The sequence below is a fragment of the Vombatus ursinus genome, unplaced genomic scaffold (genome assembly GCF_900497805.2).
Source record: "Vombatus ursinus unplaced genomic scaffold, bare-nosed wombat genome assembly UNPS02014832.1, whole genome shotgun sequence".
NCBI classification, from domain to species: domain Eukaryota; kingdom Metazoa; phylum Chordata; class Mammalia; order Diprotodontia; family Vombatidae; genus Vombatus; species Vombatus ursinus.
The window spans coordinates 8,779,875-8,799,418 of NW_020954610.1; the positions used below are offsets into that span (position 1 = coordinate 8,779,875).

Sequence of the window (19,544 nt, forward strand, 5' to 3'; positions counted from 1 at the left end):
TAACTCAGGGGCAGCCAGGTGACGTAGTGGATAGAGCACTGGCCCTGGAGTCAGGAGGACCTGAGTTCAAATGTGACCTCAGACCAAACACTTAACGCTTACTAGCTGTGTGGCCCTGGGCAAGTCACTTAACCCCAACTGCCTTTAAAAAATAAATAAATAAATAAATAATGATAACTTTTACAAACTGATCCTTTTTTCAGAATTGAAATCTGATGATTTAATTTTCCCCTCTATGGCAAACCCCCCCACCCAGTTTTAGAATAAAAATTATTAAGTAAGAATAGCAATGTATTGGGGTTCAAAAGATATACAATCTGATAAGCTGCCTGGCTCATATTTCATATGATCAATATTTTTCTTATATTATAAAGACAGAAGCTAAAAATACTCTACCTGCTCCTGTTGGCACGTTCCGCAGTACGCCAGGGCAGGAAGCCATATGTACCAGGTGGTAACGACTCTGGAGTATAAGAATCTTTACTACATAACAGTTTTCTTCCTGTACCTAGAGGTTTCACTGTTGTTACTCCTGAATGGTTTGAAGAGGCATTAAAAGAAGGAATTAAAAGCAATACGAAACATATATGTATATATGATTAGATTAGCATATGTATGTATATACACCCTGGGGTAAAAGAAAAATACGCATGTAGCATTTAAGCTAATGCAATACAGAATAAGTCCATTTACTTTAATGTCCTTTTATAAAGAACAATCATTTCATTTTTATATTATTGCTGTACTGTGCCAAGTATACTTTTAGTATGATGTTTTAAGTCACATACAATATGCTGAGAAGGTGAGCAACTCATGGACTGGCTTGAAAAGACTGAGTCCATTAGCCCAAGTGTGGAAGACATATGCCACTAGTCTTTACAAAATATTGTCACAGGAGAAGTTATGAGGTTACTTCAGTGTTTTTCTATTTAGCCCTTGCATGGCCATATTAAAACTTCTCCTTTGAAGAGGAGAATATAGGAAAGGTGGGCAATAGGCTATAAGCATATACGTTGCCATGTATATTTCCTATCAGGACTGGTCACAGAATTATCTCAGTGTGGTGGAAGCTATCACATGGGACTGGCTATGGCAAAATGGTGCTACCACTACGGGCTGGTGGAAATGTACCACTGCACTGTTGACTTCCACCTGCTCCATTCTGTGAATCTTTCACTTATTAACCTCTAGCCTTAACGTCATCTTATAATCTAAACCTGAGCAGGATAGTACATGATACTTAAGCATGTGTTAGAAAATAATACAAAAAAAAGTTAAATATCTATCATGGAATGTAAAGAATGATGCCACCAATTTATTGGCTAGGAATTAATTTCTGGCACATTTTTCTACCAAATTCATCAGCATCAGACAGCCACACTAACATCTTTGGCACTCCTATACTTGAGGGAAATGGGAAAACAAGTATACACTTTTTCTTGAACAGGTTGCACTTTGCAGCTACAGTATCATACTATTCTGAGACCACTCTCTCCCCCTAACATTATCACAGGGAGTTGTTGGCATGAAACTTAGGAATCTGTTCCCTACTTTCATTGAACAGACTGACACTGAACTGCCTATTAAAACAATCTCTCAATAATGCAAACTTACTTTCATATGGAAGACAAAATACAAACGTAAAAAATAACAGCAAAAAATAGGTGAAAGAAAATATTTTTGAGATTATAAGAAGCCAATAGTTCATTCTTAAAATGTCCAAGTAATTTATGCATTTACTGCCTCTCAGAACATCAATTTATTATTATGCATAATTAACTTATATCATTGCATTAATATAACATCATTATATAATTATCTTAATTATCAAGGCAGGGTTATGATTTATGAATAATTAGAAAGGACAGCAAGCAAAAGATAAGCTGAAGTTTACATTCAAAAATTAAATTTCCTGCCTTGCAACATTAAGAACACCTTAGTTAAATTTTCATATAATTGTAAGAATTTATTAGCCAAGTTCAATTCTCCCACTATTCCAAACGGCATATGTAAAATCAGTACATAGGATATAAGATGTCCTAATCCCTACAAGTCAGTAATATGCAAATCTTTATAAGACTATTATTCTGTCATGCCCATGGAATGAATTTACACCTCACAAATTACATTAAAATTTAGTTTACCTTGTGCTATTCAACTTAAATTTTTTTCTTTCTTAATACAAGTCTAAATGTAATACTGAATTTTGTCTTTAAAGCATATACTAAATACTATTAACACAATTAATCTCCTATGCTCTCTGAAACGAAATCAGACACTGACTTGAAGTGCTTACCTTTGTGCCTCCAAATTACTGAAGCAAACAAAAAAGCCCAAGAAACAAAATTACTTTTTCAGTAGTTCAGTAAAACTTGCAAACGTGTCACGTTTTCACTTTGCTTCTTAAGGTAATAAAGGAAAACTGACATTACAGAAAGTGTATCTTTTAACATACTAACCACTTTTCCATTATTTGATGTGATCCAAATACTTAAAAACAAAATTGGTAGGCAAATCATAGTCCATCTTTTTCCATTTAGCAATCAACATTCTTAAAAACTACTGTTGCACGTATCTTCCAATAAAAGAACCAGTGTGAAGTCAAGGATGTATAACATTTAAAGGATGATATAAGGATATTTATATTAATAAAAGGATAAGGGCTACACTTACCCAGTTTCTCACTGGTATAGGGCTCACAGTGAGAAACTTTCTCTACCACTGTTATGTTGGTCCCAGTTATTTGACTTGCTTGGACTTAGAGAGTCAGTATGTGTCAAAAAGTAAGACTTTAACTCTCTTCTTCTGACTCTAAGGTCAGCTCTCTACTATGCACAATTAAAGAGCTTAAAAAAAAAATTCAATGTCCTCACTGAACATGTTCTTCTTATTCTCATACACCATTAAGGGTGGGGCTGGAAAAGAATCTACCCTTGGTTTCCACATCAAATCCTTATAGGATTGCTATGATAGCTCTCTTTGAAAGGCAAAGTGGTACATAATGGCTGTTTGGCCCTAAGCAAGTTACTTAATTTGTCAGGACCCAAGGTAACTTTCTAAAACTAAAAAGTTACAGAGCAACTGATAATCTGCATTGAAGAGGGTAATTTCTTTGATGAAACTACACGTTCGGGGGAAAAAAAAAAATTCTTCTGTACAATGTATGAAATACCAAATAATGGGTTATTTTATGTGTTGACAGGTTGAGTGGATTCTCTGTGGGAATAGTGGGACAACTTGGACAAGAACTGAACATGATGAAAAGACATAAATGGATGTGCTATTTATACTGATGAAAAGAATGTATCAAGATCCACTAAATTATATACCACATCATGGGTAACAAAATGATGATTAACAATTGAACCAATAATAAAATTTTTAACAAGTCATTTTTTCAATAACTGCTCTAATGTACCAGTATTCAAAGAGCTGTAAAAGCTAAATTTCAAGTCTATCAAATCCTTTATGAAAATTATCCCTTTTGATGCACTTATTCAACATAAATCTAAGGTATATTTTCACTCTAGAACATCTGGACCACTATTTATTCCTAAAAGAAGTTCCATGAAGAACGAGACTCCTTCCAGTTCTTCCTTTCAGAAAGTAACATTTAAGGGTTTAGAACAACGCAAAAATTCACAGCTGACCAAGGAAAAACATGTTTCAATATTATATTTAATTTTACTATATATTTACTAACATATTTATATTGTCCACTGAGCCTCTCATTTAGACTTTTTAAAGGGTAACTTAAGACCTAAGAATTTATTTTACATAACACCTGTCAAATCGCTAAACCTAACATGGGAAAAAAAAGAGTTGGCTCCTTTTTCTACTGTCAGGTACAAATTGTTCTCCAAAATAAGTATACAATCAATCAAAATTCCTGCTCAAGAAAGTAAATATAAGCGCTCTCAAACAAGTAGATAAGTTTTTTTAAAAGCGTCTGATTAGGATGTACTTTTTCATGTTTTTTTCTTTCCCTTTTCTTATAAATGTACAGCGAAGGCCATGTCCTGTATTCTTTAAGTTTCCTTAATTAAAAGGCCCACAAGCTACAATGAAGGCAATCTTGATATTTTCCCACACAGACATCCTCCCAATACACCGCCACAAGATGGCACATAAAAGACCCATTACCAAGAGCAAATGAGAGGATCTGAAAAAGAGACTTTACTGGAAGTTCTTTTTCTTTTTCTTTTGGCTAGGCAATGGGGTTAAGTGACTTGCCCAGGGTCACACAGCTAGTTGAGTGTTATGTGTCTGGGCTGGATTTGAACTCAGGTCCCCGTGAATCCAGGGCCGGTGCTCTATCCACTGTGCCACCTAGCTGCCCCTTTACCGGAAGTTCTTACTCAGCCTTTGCTGAAAGCATCTTAAAAATTCTTACAGAACAAAAGTTCTTTAAATACATAAATTTTAACCACACCTGATCATGGAATTATAGCTCTAATTTCAGAAGTCTAGATAACCCATATTTGGGAAGTTCTTTTGAACATAAATCTTCCAATGCATTACTCAAAGAGTGTTTCTCTCTTAAATCTACTTCATCTGAATTAGTAAACCATTTTTAAAATACTTCAAAAAATAACTGTAGATATGCCCTTCTCTGAAAATAGCAGACACATTTTCACATTTATTTTCTGGTTAAGCACTTCATTCATTTATGTTAGGTAAATGTATATAAGGGAGGAAGGCAGAAGAAAACAGATATCTTCGGAAATATCACTGATTTTAATAAGCCTTATCTTTAAGTTTACTCTTCATCAAAATCCTTTCCCAAAATTTACTTTCAAAATATTAGAAGTAAACAAACAGATATTCTACTCATAGTAGTCAACATAAAAAGTCCCCAAAAGGGCAAATAAGTTGGGATTGGGGTACTGGACAGGAGTTTAATTAGGAGCACTTTTTTCCTAGGTGATTTTTCTCTGAAAAGAAAAAGTTGAGAATATTATGCCTATGCCAATTATTTTAATTAAAATGCTCACAATCTGAATAAAGCCAGCATTTATATCTTCAATACAGTATAGTAATTAGAGTACATTTTAAGTCTGAAGCTCTGTTGCTGAACATTTTTCGCACCCAAAAAAAAGGTAAATAAATATTACAGGGGGAACTTCCAAGCGGTGTTAAAAAAGCACGGTTACCAATACGAATAGTAGCTTTTCCTTTTCGACCACTTCCCAGAATTATAGTTCTTTTTTTCTGTTTAGTTTTGAAAAGGTCCTTTAAAGTTGGAGAACTTAACCACTTGTACTAGAAAAGAGAAGTAAAATACTACATTTCAGTGATAGGCAACTTATGAGGTTTTAGCTTCAGCCAGCAATTATAATTTTAAATAAATAAAAAATGTGTTTTGTCCTTTTGGTGATATAATTAGCAATGTAATCTTTGGCAATAAGAATTAAAAGAAAAGTATAAGATTGCCTTTATGTTATTTAGAGAGAAAATGACTGAATTGTAACTGGAAAACGAATTTCATGTATGCCTTTGCTATTAAAGAATAAATACAACAAAAAATCCTTCTGGATGAAATAAAAAAATACACCATACCTCTGATTTAGCACTGTTTCCATTCTGGACAGCTCTGTCAATAACTGCTTTTATCAAAGAATGATCTAAAGTGAAAACAAAATTAAATTACAAATTTTCTAGTGATTTTGTACATGTTTTTGTTGAAAAACAGAAAAGTAGTCAAATACCACTGCTATCCCTTTCCCAGAAACATAGAAAATTCTCACAAATGTATAAACATGTGACCTCTTTGTGTGTATATCTCTTCCACTCAAACAATATATGTGGCTATTTCTCCACAAAAATTCCCTCCAAAAGGCTTCTTTGTCAACAACAAGTAATGTAGATGAAAGAACAGATTAAGAGGCCTGAAAAATATTCTTTGCTTGAAGTTTTTACTCAGTCATTGTTCAAACCACATGACACACTCTTACCAATTCTTCAATAGCATCTCTAGAGGATCTCAGACTCTAGGGATAGAGAAGGGCTTCCAATGGTAAATGTATTAAACAAGCCAAGACATATGAATTATATTCTAAATACTCTAAGCATAATCTCAAAGATCATATAAACATTATGAATTTATTGGCTAAAAAAAATGCGCCTTTGCAAGGGAATTTTTAACCTAAGACTCCCTGTGAGGAAAAAGGCTCTAGCAAGGGTCTAAAAGATAAAAATAAAGATTCTAGGGATATTTAGGTGTATGTAAGTATTGAAAGTCAGAACATTTAATATACAGTTCCCTGGCAAGGATGAACAGTTCAACTGGGTTGGAGCAAGGGTCACTGCCCCACCCTAGTGGGCCATACACCAAGTGCCAAACAAAGCTGTGGCAAAAAAATTATACAATGCCAAAATTATTCTGCACTGCCCAGCCTACAACTACAAGACCCCAAACCCACCCTGACTTTGGCACAGGAACAACCAGGAACCATTATAACCCATTTAATAACACAATCTCCACTTTAAAAATTGTAAAAGAAACTGAGATTATGAGAGTCAACTTGGTAATATTTATAATTTAAACACTTTTTCTTAAGCTCTGTCACTAGCAAGCTTAGTTAAACAAAACAAATTTATTAACATACCAACGAGTGGGTTTTTTCTTATATCCAGAACCACCATGGTTGTATTTCCTTCCAGGGCAGTTAGCAGAGTTTGAGCTCCCTCATCGCTAATCCCACAGTGCTGCAGATCAAGTGCTTGAAATAAGAAAAAAACACTTCCACTCACTAAATATATATGTTTAATGTGTAGTCATCACTATTCACACATGGAGTATCCTTTTTTACATTACTATACTGAAATGAATCTGTAATGTCATTGACATGGGTATTGCCTCTAACATTGCATATGACAATGCATCCATGTCTACTTATCCAGTGAGACTATTGTCAAAGACCACTTTTACATTTATCATCAGTAACCTAGCTAACATGTGACATGTCTTCTTTACTTTCTTTTTCTTATTATCAACACCACCACATGTATACAAGACTAAAAGGCTTATGAAGCAAAATATTAGACTATAAACTTTACTTATATTTAATATACAGTCACAACATATTCATCCATGAATTTGGAAATAAAATTAAACAATCAAAAAACACCTATTAAGTGTCTACTATGTGTCTGGTCCTGGATAGGCAGTGGGGATGAAAAGAGAAAAATGAAAAGTCCCTGCCAATGCATGTATAATTACCTCACAACTCTCCCCAAGGGGGAGGGTAGGTAATGCAAGTATTAGTATCACTACATTACAGATGAGGAAATTGAGGTCCACAGAGGTCAAGTGACTTGCCCAAGGTCACAAAGCAAGAGTCAGAGCAGAGCCTTTACCTTCCTTACTCCAAGATTAAATCATGCTTTTTGAAGATTATTCACATCAATATTTTAATTCTAGTTTGACCTCCCTGTTTGAGAACATTTCTGGGCTGCTATCATTGCATATATGCACAAAGGAATGTAAACTAATTTTAAAATAAACTAAATTAAAAATATCAATGAGTTCTAAAACCTGACTTTCATTTTTGGTGGGGTGGGGAGGAAAAACAGAAAGGATAATCTGTGCTATAGTTACTTTCTATTAGTGCACGGCACCAAAATTGTGTTGATAAATTTCACAGTTACAGCAAAAGAGCCATAACTACTCTGACTTCTTTGGCCTCCATTGGTTTGTTAGCAATAGTAAGTAGAAAAAATTTTGTACTACATCCCCTGGTCATCTACCTGGTCTTTAATAGTCAGCCAAACAAAACACTCAAGAGATTCAATAACAACAAGTATTTATTAAGCACCTACTATGAGCTAGCTGCTTGGGATACAAAAAATGATACAATCTCTACTTTCAAAGAGCTTACATTTTAATGGGAGAGACAACAAGCACATATATAAGTATATACAGAATAAATATAAATAGAGTAAGTACAAAATACAAGAGAGTTTGTGAGAAAAGGCACTAGTAGTCAAAAGGGGACCAGAAAAGTATTGACATAAGCTGAGTGTTTTGAGATACATCTTGAAGCAGGAGAGGGATTCTATGAGGCAGACATGAGGAAAAAAGACATACTAGAAATTGGGGATGGTCAGTATGAAGGCACAGAGATGGGAGCTGGAGTGTCACCCATGAAGAGCAGAAGGAAGATACGTTTGGCTGTATCACAGAGTGCAGAAGGTGGAGTAATGTACAATGGGGCAGGAAGGACAGTTTGGAGTCAGGTTGTTAAGGAGTTTTTTTTAAAGCTAAAGAGAAGAATTTATAGTGGATCTTAGATTGCAGTTTATGGAGTAGAGGAGTCATGTGGTTATTAAAGAAAATCACTAGCAGCTGTGCAAAGGATGAAGTGGATTGGAAAAAGACTTCATGCTAGGAGACCAAATAAAAGGTTGTTGCAATAAATCTAGGCAAGGGGTGATAAGGGCCTGAAATAAGGTGGTGGCTGTGTAACAAAAGGGGTTGGACAATAGGGTCAACACAGAGGCAGAAACAGCAAGATCTGACAACTGAGTATGAGACACTGAGGAGAAAGAAGGTGAGACAGGGAGGATAAGGTTACAAACCTGAGAGACTGGAAGAGTGATGATGCTTTGGACAGAAATAGTGAGACTGGGAAGAAGAGAGGGTTTGGAGAAAAAATATGAGAAGAGTCACCTAAAGAGAGACGAGAGAGAATGCAGAGGGAGAAGAGAAGAGGACCTACAACAGTAAAGATGGAGAGAAGAGTAAACAAAAGTAAAAAGGAAGAGGAAGAATGCTAAGAGGGAAAAACTATGACAAGCACAGAAAAAAAAAAACGAAGATGTACAGAGTGTCCCAAAAGTCTTAGTGCTGTTTTATGCCATTAAATCTTAAAACAGCACTAAGACTTCTGGGACATTAAAAAATATATTTTTTACATAATCTATTAAAAGCATAAAAATTATATTAAAATATTCAAAATACTGTATTTTTATATGTAAGATTTTTACGCACAAACATATTAAATAAAAGTAAAAAGAATAAAGAAAATAGCCACAAAGAATTTTCTAACCAGCCAATGTTTCCCAGGAGCAAGGAGCTAATAAAGGCACTTCTCTAAAGCATATAAGCTCTAACACAGAAAACACAAACTAAAGATCTCATATGTAATGTCCCTTGCTTCAAGATTGTTACTCAAATAATATTCTGAAAGCCAGGGTATGAATATCAAACTAAAGTGCCTTATTCTACAGAGCAAAGAATTTTGCAGTAAGTCATTTTTGTACTTGTCATGATGGACCAGATCAGAGACCACTTCTACTATCCCCCAGAAACAACTGTTTTTACCAACCTCTCAGCCACAAACTGTCATGAAGACATTCTGCAAAAGCACTGGCACCCTGATCGCCAATAAGGGTGTTGCAGTTGAGTGAAATGCGTTGCAAGCCCGCCATGCCATCCAGATCGGGGTTCCGATATCGAAGACTCTCAGCCCACACATCTTCATGCCTCCTTATCGCCTGGTACTTGAAAGATTTAGACAAATGAAGTAAGTGCTGGGAATAATCATTATTTATGTAAATATAAGTCTTTTATAAAATGATTTATTAAATTGTAAATTCACATATACTACCAATAGGCCATGAAGACAAACTTGAAAAATGTGGTTGAGTAAAAAGGGCCAGTAAATAATCAGGGGTCATCAGGTCTAGCCCCTGCACCCCCACTACTGAAATGTACAAACTGTGGCAAGTCATTCAACCCTTTTGGGTTTTGTTTTTTTGTCTATAAAATGAGGAGACTTAAAGAAATGACAGACAAGATCCTACAATTCCAGGATTCAACGTATTAAGAAGTGAACATGACATATGCCAAAGAAAATAAAGATTATTTATAAAATTCATACAGTGGTGCTATGGCAAGCTTCTTAACTCCATGCTTTAGAAATGAGGCAGAAGCAAATTAAAATGACTTGAACAAGGTTATGTAAGAGCTCACTAAGACAGAACCAGGACTAGGGTCCATGTCTCTAAATACTAGGTCCAATGAACTTTCCATCACACCATGCTGTCCTACAATTGATAAATCAGAAACATTCACCATCATACATTTAAAATAAAAAGAAAAATTAAAAACACCAAGCAAATTTCTCAAAAGAAGTTCTTTATATAAATGGAAAAGCTTGGGCAGTTATTTGTGGTTAGAACAATCAGAACTGTAGGTGCCCCCAAAGCATCAAAACCTAGTCACCTCTCTTTAGCAACTGCTAATTCACTTTCTGTTTGATCATCAAAGAAAGAAAATTTTTTAGGGGCAGCTAAGTGGTGCAATGGATAGAACACCAGCCCTGAAGTCAGGAGGACCTGAGTTCAAATCCGACCTCAGACACTTGACACTTACCAGCTTTGTGACCCTGGGAAAGTCACTTAACCCCACTGCCTAGCCAAAAAAATAAAACAGTAAATTTTCTGATCAATTCATGTTAATTTTTTTGTGCTAGATGCATTAAATTATTAAGATTAAATTTCAAATACTAATCACCTTTAAGATATTGGCCAGATGTTCTGCTCCACGCCAAGTCAGATTACACCCTGACAAGTTTATAGTCTTGAGGGTTACTGAGGTCTTAACACTTTGACAGATAGCTAAAAATAATAGAGAAACCAAAGACAAACAAGAGATCAAACACAAATATTCATTATTCACTTTTCTGAGTCTATTCCTGTTCAATAGTTGTTTTTCTAATTACTGTTGTTCTTTTTTTTTTCCTAATACCTGTATATAAACTAAGCCTGTTGAACAGAAAAAATATGACAACTATAAAGTCTATTACAATGGCAATGTTATTCCAATTTACAAAAATCACGAGCTAGCTAGCCAAAAAGCACACAGTCTGAGTGTATGGAATTTGCTTTTGATATACCAGGAATTTTCCTGTATTCTTAAAGCATAAATTATAAATGTTTTCTCCTGTCTATGCCTTAATTTCTATGCAATCACTTAAAAAAAAAACCTTCTGCAAAATTACAAGCTCTACAATCTATTTTCGTTGGTTTTTATAACAACTACATGTCTATCACTACACTGCATCCCAAGGAGGATTACAAGGAAAACACAGACAGTCCTTAAACTCAACAACTATTTGAGAAGACATTGTAACGCTCATTTTTTTAAAATGAGAGAATACAAAACAAGATATAATCAAGTGCTAATTAGTATAGTGCAAAATAAATAAAACAGGATAAGAGATTGGGGAGGTCAGGTTAGTGGTTAGTAGTAGTAGGAATAGTTAGTAGTAGTTAGTTTCATGTTAGAAAACTTGGTCTGGCCTCTGAAAAATAAGATTAGGATAGATGGAAAGAAAAATAAATTAATTTAAAAACTCACTTTCCAAACCTCCATCTCCAATTGGACAATAGGCTAAAGACAGATGTACCAAAGATGCTGATTTATTCAACCCCTTCAATGAAAAAAAAATCATGTTGTTAAAAACACATGAGGAAAGTTTAAAAACCAGAATTACCACCAAATGTTGGCAGGATGAATTTTAGAAACCTTACCCTTGTTAACAATATTAAATCTCGTTCTCTTAAATATATTCCCTGAAGCTCTAGGTTCTTCAGAGCAGTAGATATACTTAAACAGCCTTTAATAGCTTTACATAATTGGATGGTCACTTCTTTGGATCTAATCGTAGGAATTCGCCTTTTAGAATAGGCTTTATATCTATCAGAAGCTAGAAAAAAAATGTTTTCCAAAATTATTATCCAAAGAAAACTTGCACCAATGACAACAAAAAAGTGCTTATGTAGAGCATTCTTTTTCCTATATTAAAAACTAGATTCTGTGTGAATAAGCAATATCCCCTCTTCCAACTTTTCACATAAATACAAACATTAAGCAACTGCATGAGGAAAGATACAAAGTCTAGGTAACTATCTCTAGGAGCTGAAAGTTTTAGTAAGGGGTCAAGATCTATAACATACATGATTAACTACATTAATCATTTTACAAATAAAAAGTTATAAAACAAAGCATGAGATCTGAGGGGAAAATTCATTGTCATCTAGGGAGATCAGAGAAGGTTTTCTTAGAATAAGTAATATATGACTTAGACATTAAAGGATGGGTTTGACAGGTAAAGAGGGATAATAAAAGTGTCAGAAAAAAAGAATGGAATTCTAAGGGCATACTGAGAGTGCAGGAAAGCAGAGAGTAGTCCAGTTTGGCTGGAATGTAGACTAATAAGAGAAAAATGTTTCAGGTGACATACTGTAGACTATTTGTTTGATAAGGCTTCCTTACACCATGTACCACAACAAGCACAAATGAATGTGAATATAAAAAGGCCACACGATGAAAATTCTGAGAAGAAAATGGGATGAAATACCTTTCACAACTATGCCTACAGGTGCTTTAAAAAAAAAAAGAAAATGATAGGGTCTCCCCTATCTTGCCCAGACTAGAAAAAATCAGGGACAACTCAAGGGCTCAATCTCACTGACCCCAGAACTTTACCCTGCTCCATTTCTGTCCTGCTCTGGCTGGCACTCCTTAGGCAACCTTGTAGCTCCCCCACTCCTGGGGCACACCATATTCATACCAAACATAGTGGGGACACCTGATTGGCACAGTCCACTGCAGCTCAGAACTCTGAATCTCAAGATATCAGCCAGTCTCAGATCCCCCAGTAGCTGGGATTACAACTGTGTGCTATATCATCCAGCTGTGAGGTAAATTTTTAGAAGATAAAATAGACAATTTTGACCTCACAAAATTAAAAAGCTTCATTCACTAATGAAAACAGAATTAAGAGAAACTGCACACTGTGAAAAATGTTTGCATAAATATCATTAATAAAATGATATCCAAAATATATATAGAATTGACAAGAATATAACACCAATAGTCATTATAGTTTCCAAATTGCAAACTATAAATGGTTTCTAAACACATTCCAAATTATTTATAAAACTAAAACAATTCTAAGGTTTCACCTCACATAAGACAAATGAGCAGAAATGACAAAAAAGAACATCTGAAGCCTACAGGAAGGCACACAGTAATAAATACAGTGTTGGTAGACCTGTGAATGCTTCAAACATTCTAGATTTCAATTGGAGACTATTTAAAACAAGTGATTAAACTGTCCATATCTGCCATTCTAGCCATCACACTACTGGGTATATAATCCAAAGACAAAGACAAAAACAAAAAAAATTAATGACCAAAACCCAAAATATTAATGACAGCGCTCTTTGTGGTAGAAGAGTTAGAAACAAAGTGGGTGTTCATGATTGGAGAATGACCAAAAAACAGGGCATATAAATTTTGTGGAGTATTACTGGACAGTAAGAAATGATGAATATCAAGAATTCTCAAAGCAATAGGGGAAAATTTGTATGAAACGGAGCAAAGGGAAACAAAGTAGAACCAAAGAACAATACACACAAGGAATACAACAATATGAACGAAAAGCAGACGACAAAGTTGCCTGGCTCTGATTACATCCTTAGTCTTTACTGGGAGAAGAGGAGAGCTAACAGGACAGAATACTGTCTACACTGTCATACTGGAAACCTCAACTTTGTGGTTTTTCTTTGTCCCCAGGAAGAGCTCAATCTGGAGAACTGGGCTGAAATCACAAGGGCAAAATGCATCAATTAAAGTGATTTTTCAAAAATAAAAATAAAACGAAGGGGCTGGACTAGAAAACCACTCCATTCTAGCACGGTATCCATGAGCCTATGAACTTCCTCCTCAGTAACAGTAATTATAATAGGAAACATTTATTGTCTACTACACGTCAAGCACCGTGTTAAGCACTTTACAATTATCTCATTTAACCCTCACAACCTTGTGAAGTAGGTACTATTATTATCCTCAATTTAAAGATGAGGAAACTGAGGCATAGAGAGGTTAAGTGACTTGCCCAGGGTCACACAGCTGGATCTGAACTCAAACTCAAATCTTCCTGATTCCAGGCAAGGAACTCTATCCACTGTACCACCTAACCCCCTTTGACACCTTAGTAACTAAGTACTTGGTACCAGGTTATATCCAAATAAATTACCAAGGAACATTATAGATTACTACTATTCCATTTACTAAATTATTGTTTTGGATTCCTAAGTAGCAAGCAAGAGGGGTTGGAAAGTTAGAAAATAGTTTTGTGGAGAGCTATTTTATGGTACCATGCAGCAAAATAAGCACACAATAAATGTCACATAAAAAATGATGAAATTAGAGGCTAAAGTAGAAAATCATACATGCTATGCAGTTCATATAATGAAAAGAACACCAGACTTGGAGCACCTAGCACAGTGCCTGGCACATGTACATGCTTAATAAATGGCGACTGAATGCCAACTTTGCTGCTACAATTATTTTCTTAGTAAGCTCTTGCCACGACAAATAAATGCTACTTGAAATCTGTTTCGAGAAAACCAGGCTAATATATAGTATTCTACTTTCCCCATCTCTTAAATCTACCCTATGGGATGCTGTTATTACAGATAAAAAACCTGGGGGTACCCACCTACCTTCCAGTGAAAGTGTAAATTACCAATTGTTTAAAATTTCACACATTCTCTCCCTTGGAACCCAAAAACAGCTTAAAGGCTTAAGCAGCATTTCAGATCTGAACCACAAACCTGAATCTCCAAAACCTGGTTGATATGAGCTCCTGATGGCAACAGAGGGCAAATTTTTATTTATCCTAAGGGCGCTTAGCAAAGGGGCCCAGTCCAGGAGCTTGAGGCGGTCTGCATTGAAATCGAGCACCCCCAGCCTCAGGGTGGCTCTCACAACAGGCAAAGGTACAGAGTCTTGAAGTGCACAAAGATATTCGTAATGAGAAAAGAAATCTGCAGCACTCTCTCTCCGGAGCTTCACTGAGTCAATCATTTTCCGGCCACCAGTTGAAACCCACCCTGAATCCTGGGAAGGGAAAAGAAAGGCAGAGATTTACTCCCAGCAGGAACTGGAATTGGAGTAATCACCACTCATTTTGGCAGGGCATTTGGGTTTTGGGGTGGGGTTTTTTTTTTCCTTTCTTTCTTTCTTTTTTTTTATGGTAAGGGGAAGAGTGGGAAGAATGGCTTTATTAAACTTCTCCTGGAGACTACTGTACCCCACCTTTCATATCTCCTAAGAATAAAGAAACACTGAAAAGGGGTGAGATGTCAGAACGGGCTGCTTGCAGGATGCTAGGGGAGCAGCTGAAATCAACCTCCACATCTCTGGCCTGTGTGCTGCTTGTAACAAACTCCCCTTACATTGAAATTCTCATTCAGTCTTTTCCAGTCGTGTCTGACTTCACGACTATTTGGGGTTTTCCTGGCAAAGATACCAAAGTGGTTTGCCAATTCCTTCTCCAGCTCATTTTACAGATGAGGAAATTGAGGCAAACAGGGTTAAGTGCCTTAAGTCACAGAGATAATAAATGTCTCTACTCTAGAACTGGCACTCTATTCACTGGGCCAGCTAGCTGCCCTTTTACACTGAAGAGCAGATTAAAAAAAAATGTATGGAAAGGACTGTTTGCAGGGGCAGGGACAAGAGAGCTGAGGGAAAGCAGTGACTTGTTTGAGCTCTCCCCCCAAACCCTTCCAAATACCTATAAAAAATGGCTCTAAACAAATTCTAAAGCAGCAGAACCCACAAAAAGACAGAGTGAAACAAATTTTCAGCCAAAGACAGCCTGGATGGTTGATTGGAATGGTATATCGCACTAGGCGGGGAGAGGAGCACTGTTCGGCATGTGCACACAGGCCGCAGTGACCCTGGAGCAAGCCTCAGAGGACTGAAGCGCAGGAAGCTATGGTGGTTTCTAGACTTCTGAACCCAGGAACGCCAAAGACAACTCAGAAGGTCAGTGGGAAAAGTCTGAGACTGTGGTGAGAGAAGGAGCTAGGTCTCAGCTGCCCCCAGCGCCAAGGCTGTTTCCTGAGCTTCTGGCCCACAGACTGAGAGGGAATCCAGTGGTTGATCAGAGGGGGATTGCAGGGATCTCTTTGCCAGTGCTGAGGCAGGAATCTCTTGCTTTGCCCGTGCCTGGATCTGGGTCACAGTTCTGAGGGGCGGTCCTGGGGCAAGGAGGAGTGCTGACGTGGTAGAGCTTGTTGTGATGGTGGAGAGGAAATACCTCGCCCCTTATCATAGCACCTTGGAAGAACTGAAAATTTTCAGGTCCCCAGAAGTATCTCTGAAAACAGCTGTACAAACCCCCAAAGCCTAGGACAGTACATTCTCCACATTGGAAACAGACTCTTACCTTAACAAAGAGTTTAAAACTCAAGTAATTGGGCAGGATCATGAGTAAGCAGCGCAAAAAGAATCAGCCTATATTATCTTACTTTGGTGACAAAGAAGATCAAAACATACAACCAGAAGAAGACAACAAAGAAAAAGCTCCTAAATCCAAAGCCTCCAAGAAGAATATGAATCAGTCCCAGGCCTTGGAAGAGCTCAAAAGGGATTTTGAGAAGCAAGTAAGAGAAGGAGAGGAAAAACTGAGAGTTTTGCAAGAAATTCATGAAAAACAAGTCAACAGCTTGCTAAAGGAGACCCAAAAAAATACTGAAGAAAATAACACCTTAAAAAATAGCCTAACCCAAATGGCAAAAGAGGTCCAAAAAGCCAATGAGGAGAAGAATGCCCTAAAAAGCAAAATTGGATAAATAAAAAAGGAAGTCCAAAAGATTACAGAAGAAAATACTTCCTTAAAAATTAGGATAGAGCAATTGGAAGCTAGTGACTTTATGAGAAATCAAGATACTGTAAAACAAATCCAAAAGAATGAAAAATTAGAAAGCAATGTGAAATATCTCACTGGAAAAACAACAGACCTGGAAAATAGATCCAGGAGAGAAAATTTAAAAATTACTGGACTATCTGAAAGCCATGATCAAAAAAAGAGCCTAGACATCATCTTTCAAGAAATTATCAAGGAAAACTGCCCTGATATTTTAAAACCAGAGAGCAAAATAGAAATTGAAAGAATCCACCGCTCACCGCCTGAAAGATATCCCCAAAGGAAAACTCCGAGGAATATTGTAGCCAAATTCCAGAGTTCCCAGATCAAGAAGAAAATATTGCAAGCAGCCAGAAAGAAACAATTCAAGTACTGTGGAAACACAATCAGGATAACACAAGATTTAGCTGCTTCTACATTAAGGGACCGCAGGGCATGGAATATAATATTCCGGAGGGCAAAGGAGATAGGATTACAACCAAGAATTACCTACCCAGCAAAACTGAGTATAATCCTGCAGGGGAAAAAATGGTCATTTGGTGAAATAGAGGACTTTCAAGCATTCTTGATGAAAAGACCAGAGCTGAATAGAAAATTTGACTCTCAAATAACAAGACTCAAGTGGAACATGAAGAGGTAAACAGGAAAGAGAAATCATAAGAGACTTATTATGGTTGAACTGTTTACATTCCTGCATGGAAAGATGATATTTGTAACTCATGAGACCTTTGTCAGTATTAGGGGAGTTGCAGGGGAAAAAATGATATGCACATATATATGGATATAGATAGATAGATAGATCACACAGGGTGAGTTGAAAATGAAGGGGTCATATCTGGAGAATAAAATTAAGCGGTGAGAGAGGATTATACTAGGAGAAGGAGAAAGGGTGAGGTAGAACGGGGTAAATTATCTCACAAAAAAAAACAGAAAAGAAAAGGCTCTTACAGTGGAGGGGAAACCGGGGAAGGTGAGAGGGAATGAGTGAATCTTATTCTCATAGAATCTGACTTAAGGAGGGAATAACATACACACTCAATTGGGTATGGAAATCTATCTTACCCTACAAGAAAATGGGGAGGGGGGAAGGGGACAAGGGAGTAGGGGGATGATAGAGAGGAGTACAGATTGGGAAAGGGGGTAATCTGAAGCAAGTACTTCCGAGGAGGATCAGGGTCAAAAGAAAGAATAGAATAAATGGTGGGGTGGGATAGGATTAAGGGAAATAGAGTTAGTTTTTCACAGCATGTCTACTATGCAAGTGTTTTGCATAACTGTACATACATAACCTACATTTAGTTGCTTGCCTTATCAATGAGGATGGGTGGGGAGGGAGGAAGGGAGAAAATTTGGAACCCAAAGTTTTAAAAACACATGTTTAAAAAAAAATGTTTTCAAATGCAGCTGGGAAATAAATACAGGAAATGGGGTACAGAAAGCCATCCTGCCCTACAGGAAAACTGAAGGGGAAGGGGATAAGAGAAGGGGGGGGAACAGAAGGGAAGGCAGACTAGGGGAAGGGGTATTTAGAATGCATGCCATCTTGGGGTGGGGGGAAGGGCGAGAAAGGGTGAAAATTTGGAACTCAAAATCTTGTGGAAGTAAATGCTGAAAACAAAAAAAATAAATAAAAATTACCATAATATAAAAAAAAACTAAAAAAAAAGAAAGGACTGTTTGCAGGTTGTTAGGATAGCAGTTGGAATCAGGCCCCTCCTCCACACCTCTGGCTGATGCACTATGTATAATGAACCCCTTGACAAAGAAAAGCAGATTTTTAAAAAAGATGTTTTTGGCGGGGTTTGCAGGATGTTAGGGCAGTAGTTGGAATCAGTTATCTCCCCCACATCTCTGGCTGGTGCTTTATAAAGAACTCTCTTTACAACGAAAAGTAGTTTTTTTTTTTAAAGGGATGTGGGAGGTGGGGTTGCTTGCAAGACGCTAGGACTGCAACTGGAATTTGCTCTTCTCCCAGGCCTCTGGCTGGTATGCTATTTATGAACTTCCTTTACACTGAAAAACAGATATGCACACATATATGAATAATTCGATGTGTGCATGTGTATGCAGAGGCAGGGGGCGGGGAAGTTGTTCCCAGAACGCTTAGGGTAGCAGTTGGAATCAAGTTCCCCCCTAGTCTCTGGGTGGAGTACTGTTTATCACGAACCCCCTTTACACCGAAAAGCAGATCAAATCTACACACACACACACACTAAGGCAAGCAGCGCAGGAGGAAGCGCAGGAGGAGCGGGAGCCGCCGCCACGGGGGAGGCGAGGCGCAGGCGGCCCAGGGCGGGGAGGCGCCACGGTCCCGCGGCTGCTGCCGCCGCCGTTTAGCTCCTCAGACTCGATCTATTCCCTCACCCATCCCCCGTGCTCCGCGCCGTTCACCTCTTCGGTTGAAGAACGTTGACCCCCAGCTACATGTCTTTCAATCCGGCGCTCCGCCGAGGTCCCGCCGTTAGCTGCCGCCGCATTGTCCTCCACAGGTCGGCGCCGCCCAGCGCACCGCTTCTGTTTGGTGTAACCCGGAAAGGTAGCACCGACGCCGACAGCGAGCGAGCGTCCCCACGCAGGCCGTTACGCCAGCGCGTCGCCACCGCCCGCGGGGCGCCGGGAGGGGGCGGGGCCAGGCCGTTCGCCTTCACAGGATTGGCTGCTGGACCTCGGCGGGTTTTCAGGATTTCTCCGCGCTCCTCACTGCCTCAGTCACGGAACGTGAGCTCTGGAAATCGGCTCGGGGAATCCAAGACTTGGGCTTCTGAGGGCCCTTAAAGGTGATCTAGTCCACACTCTTCCCTTCTGCACTTG

General features: G+C 37.7%; 1 protein-coding gene across 2 annotated transcripts in view; it reads right to left on the minus strand.

Moving 5' to 3' along the window:
* LOC114025944 (centrosomal protein of 78 kDa-like) overlaps positions 1-19,261 on the minus strand; it is a 39,013-nt gene extending 19,752 nt beyond the window's left edge. Inside the window, exons 1-10 of one of the 2 annotated variants that reach the window (XM_027839481.1) lie at positions 19,125-19,261; positions 14,632-14,917; positions 11,539-11,714; positions 11,366-11,438; positions 10,520-10,623; positions 9,330-9,498; positions 6,609-6,722; positions 5,560-5,624; positions 5,154-5,262; positions 397-532 (exon numbers count right to left, since the gene is read on the minus strand). In XM_027839481.1, the coding sequence (XP_027695282.1) occupies positions 397-532; positions 5,154-5,262; positions 5,560-5,624; positions 6,609-6,722; positions 9,330-9,498; positions 10,520-10,623; positions 11,366-11,438; positions 11,539-11,714; positions 14,632-14,884 (1,199 nt within the window). In that variant the 5' untranslated portion in view covers positions 14,885-14,917; positions 19,125-19,261. Of the gene's footprint in view, positions 1-396; positions 533-5,153; positions 5,263-5,559; positions 5,625-6,608; positions 6,723-9,329; positions 9,505-10,519; positions 10,624-11,365; positions 11,439-11,538; positions 11,715-14,631; positions 14,918-19,124 lie in introns of both variants that reach the window. The other variant, XM_027839480.1, reaches the window with a different exon arrangement.
* Between the last annotated feature and the right edge of the window lie 283 nt (positions 19,262-19,544).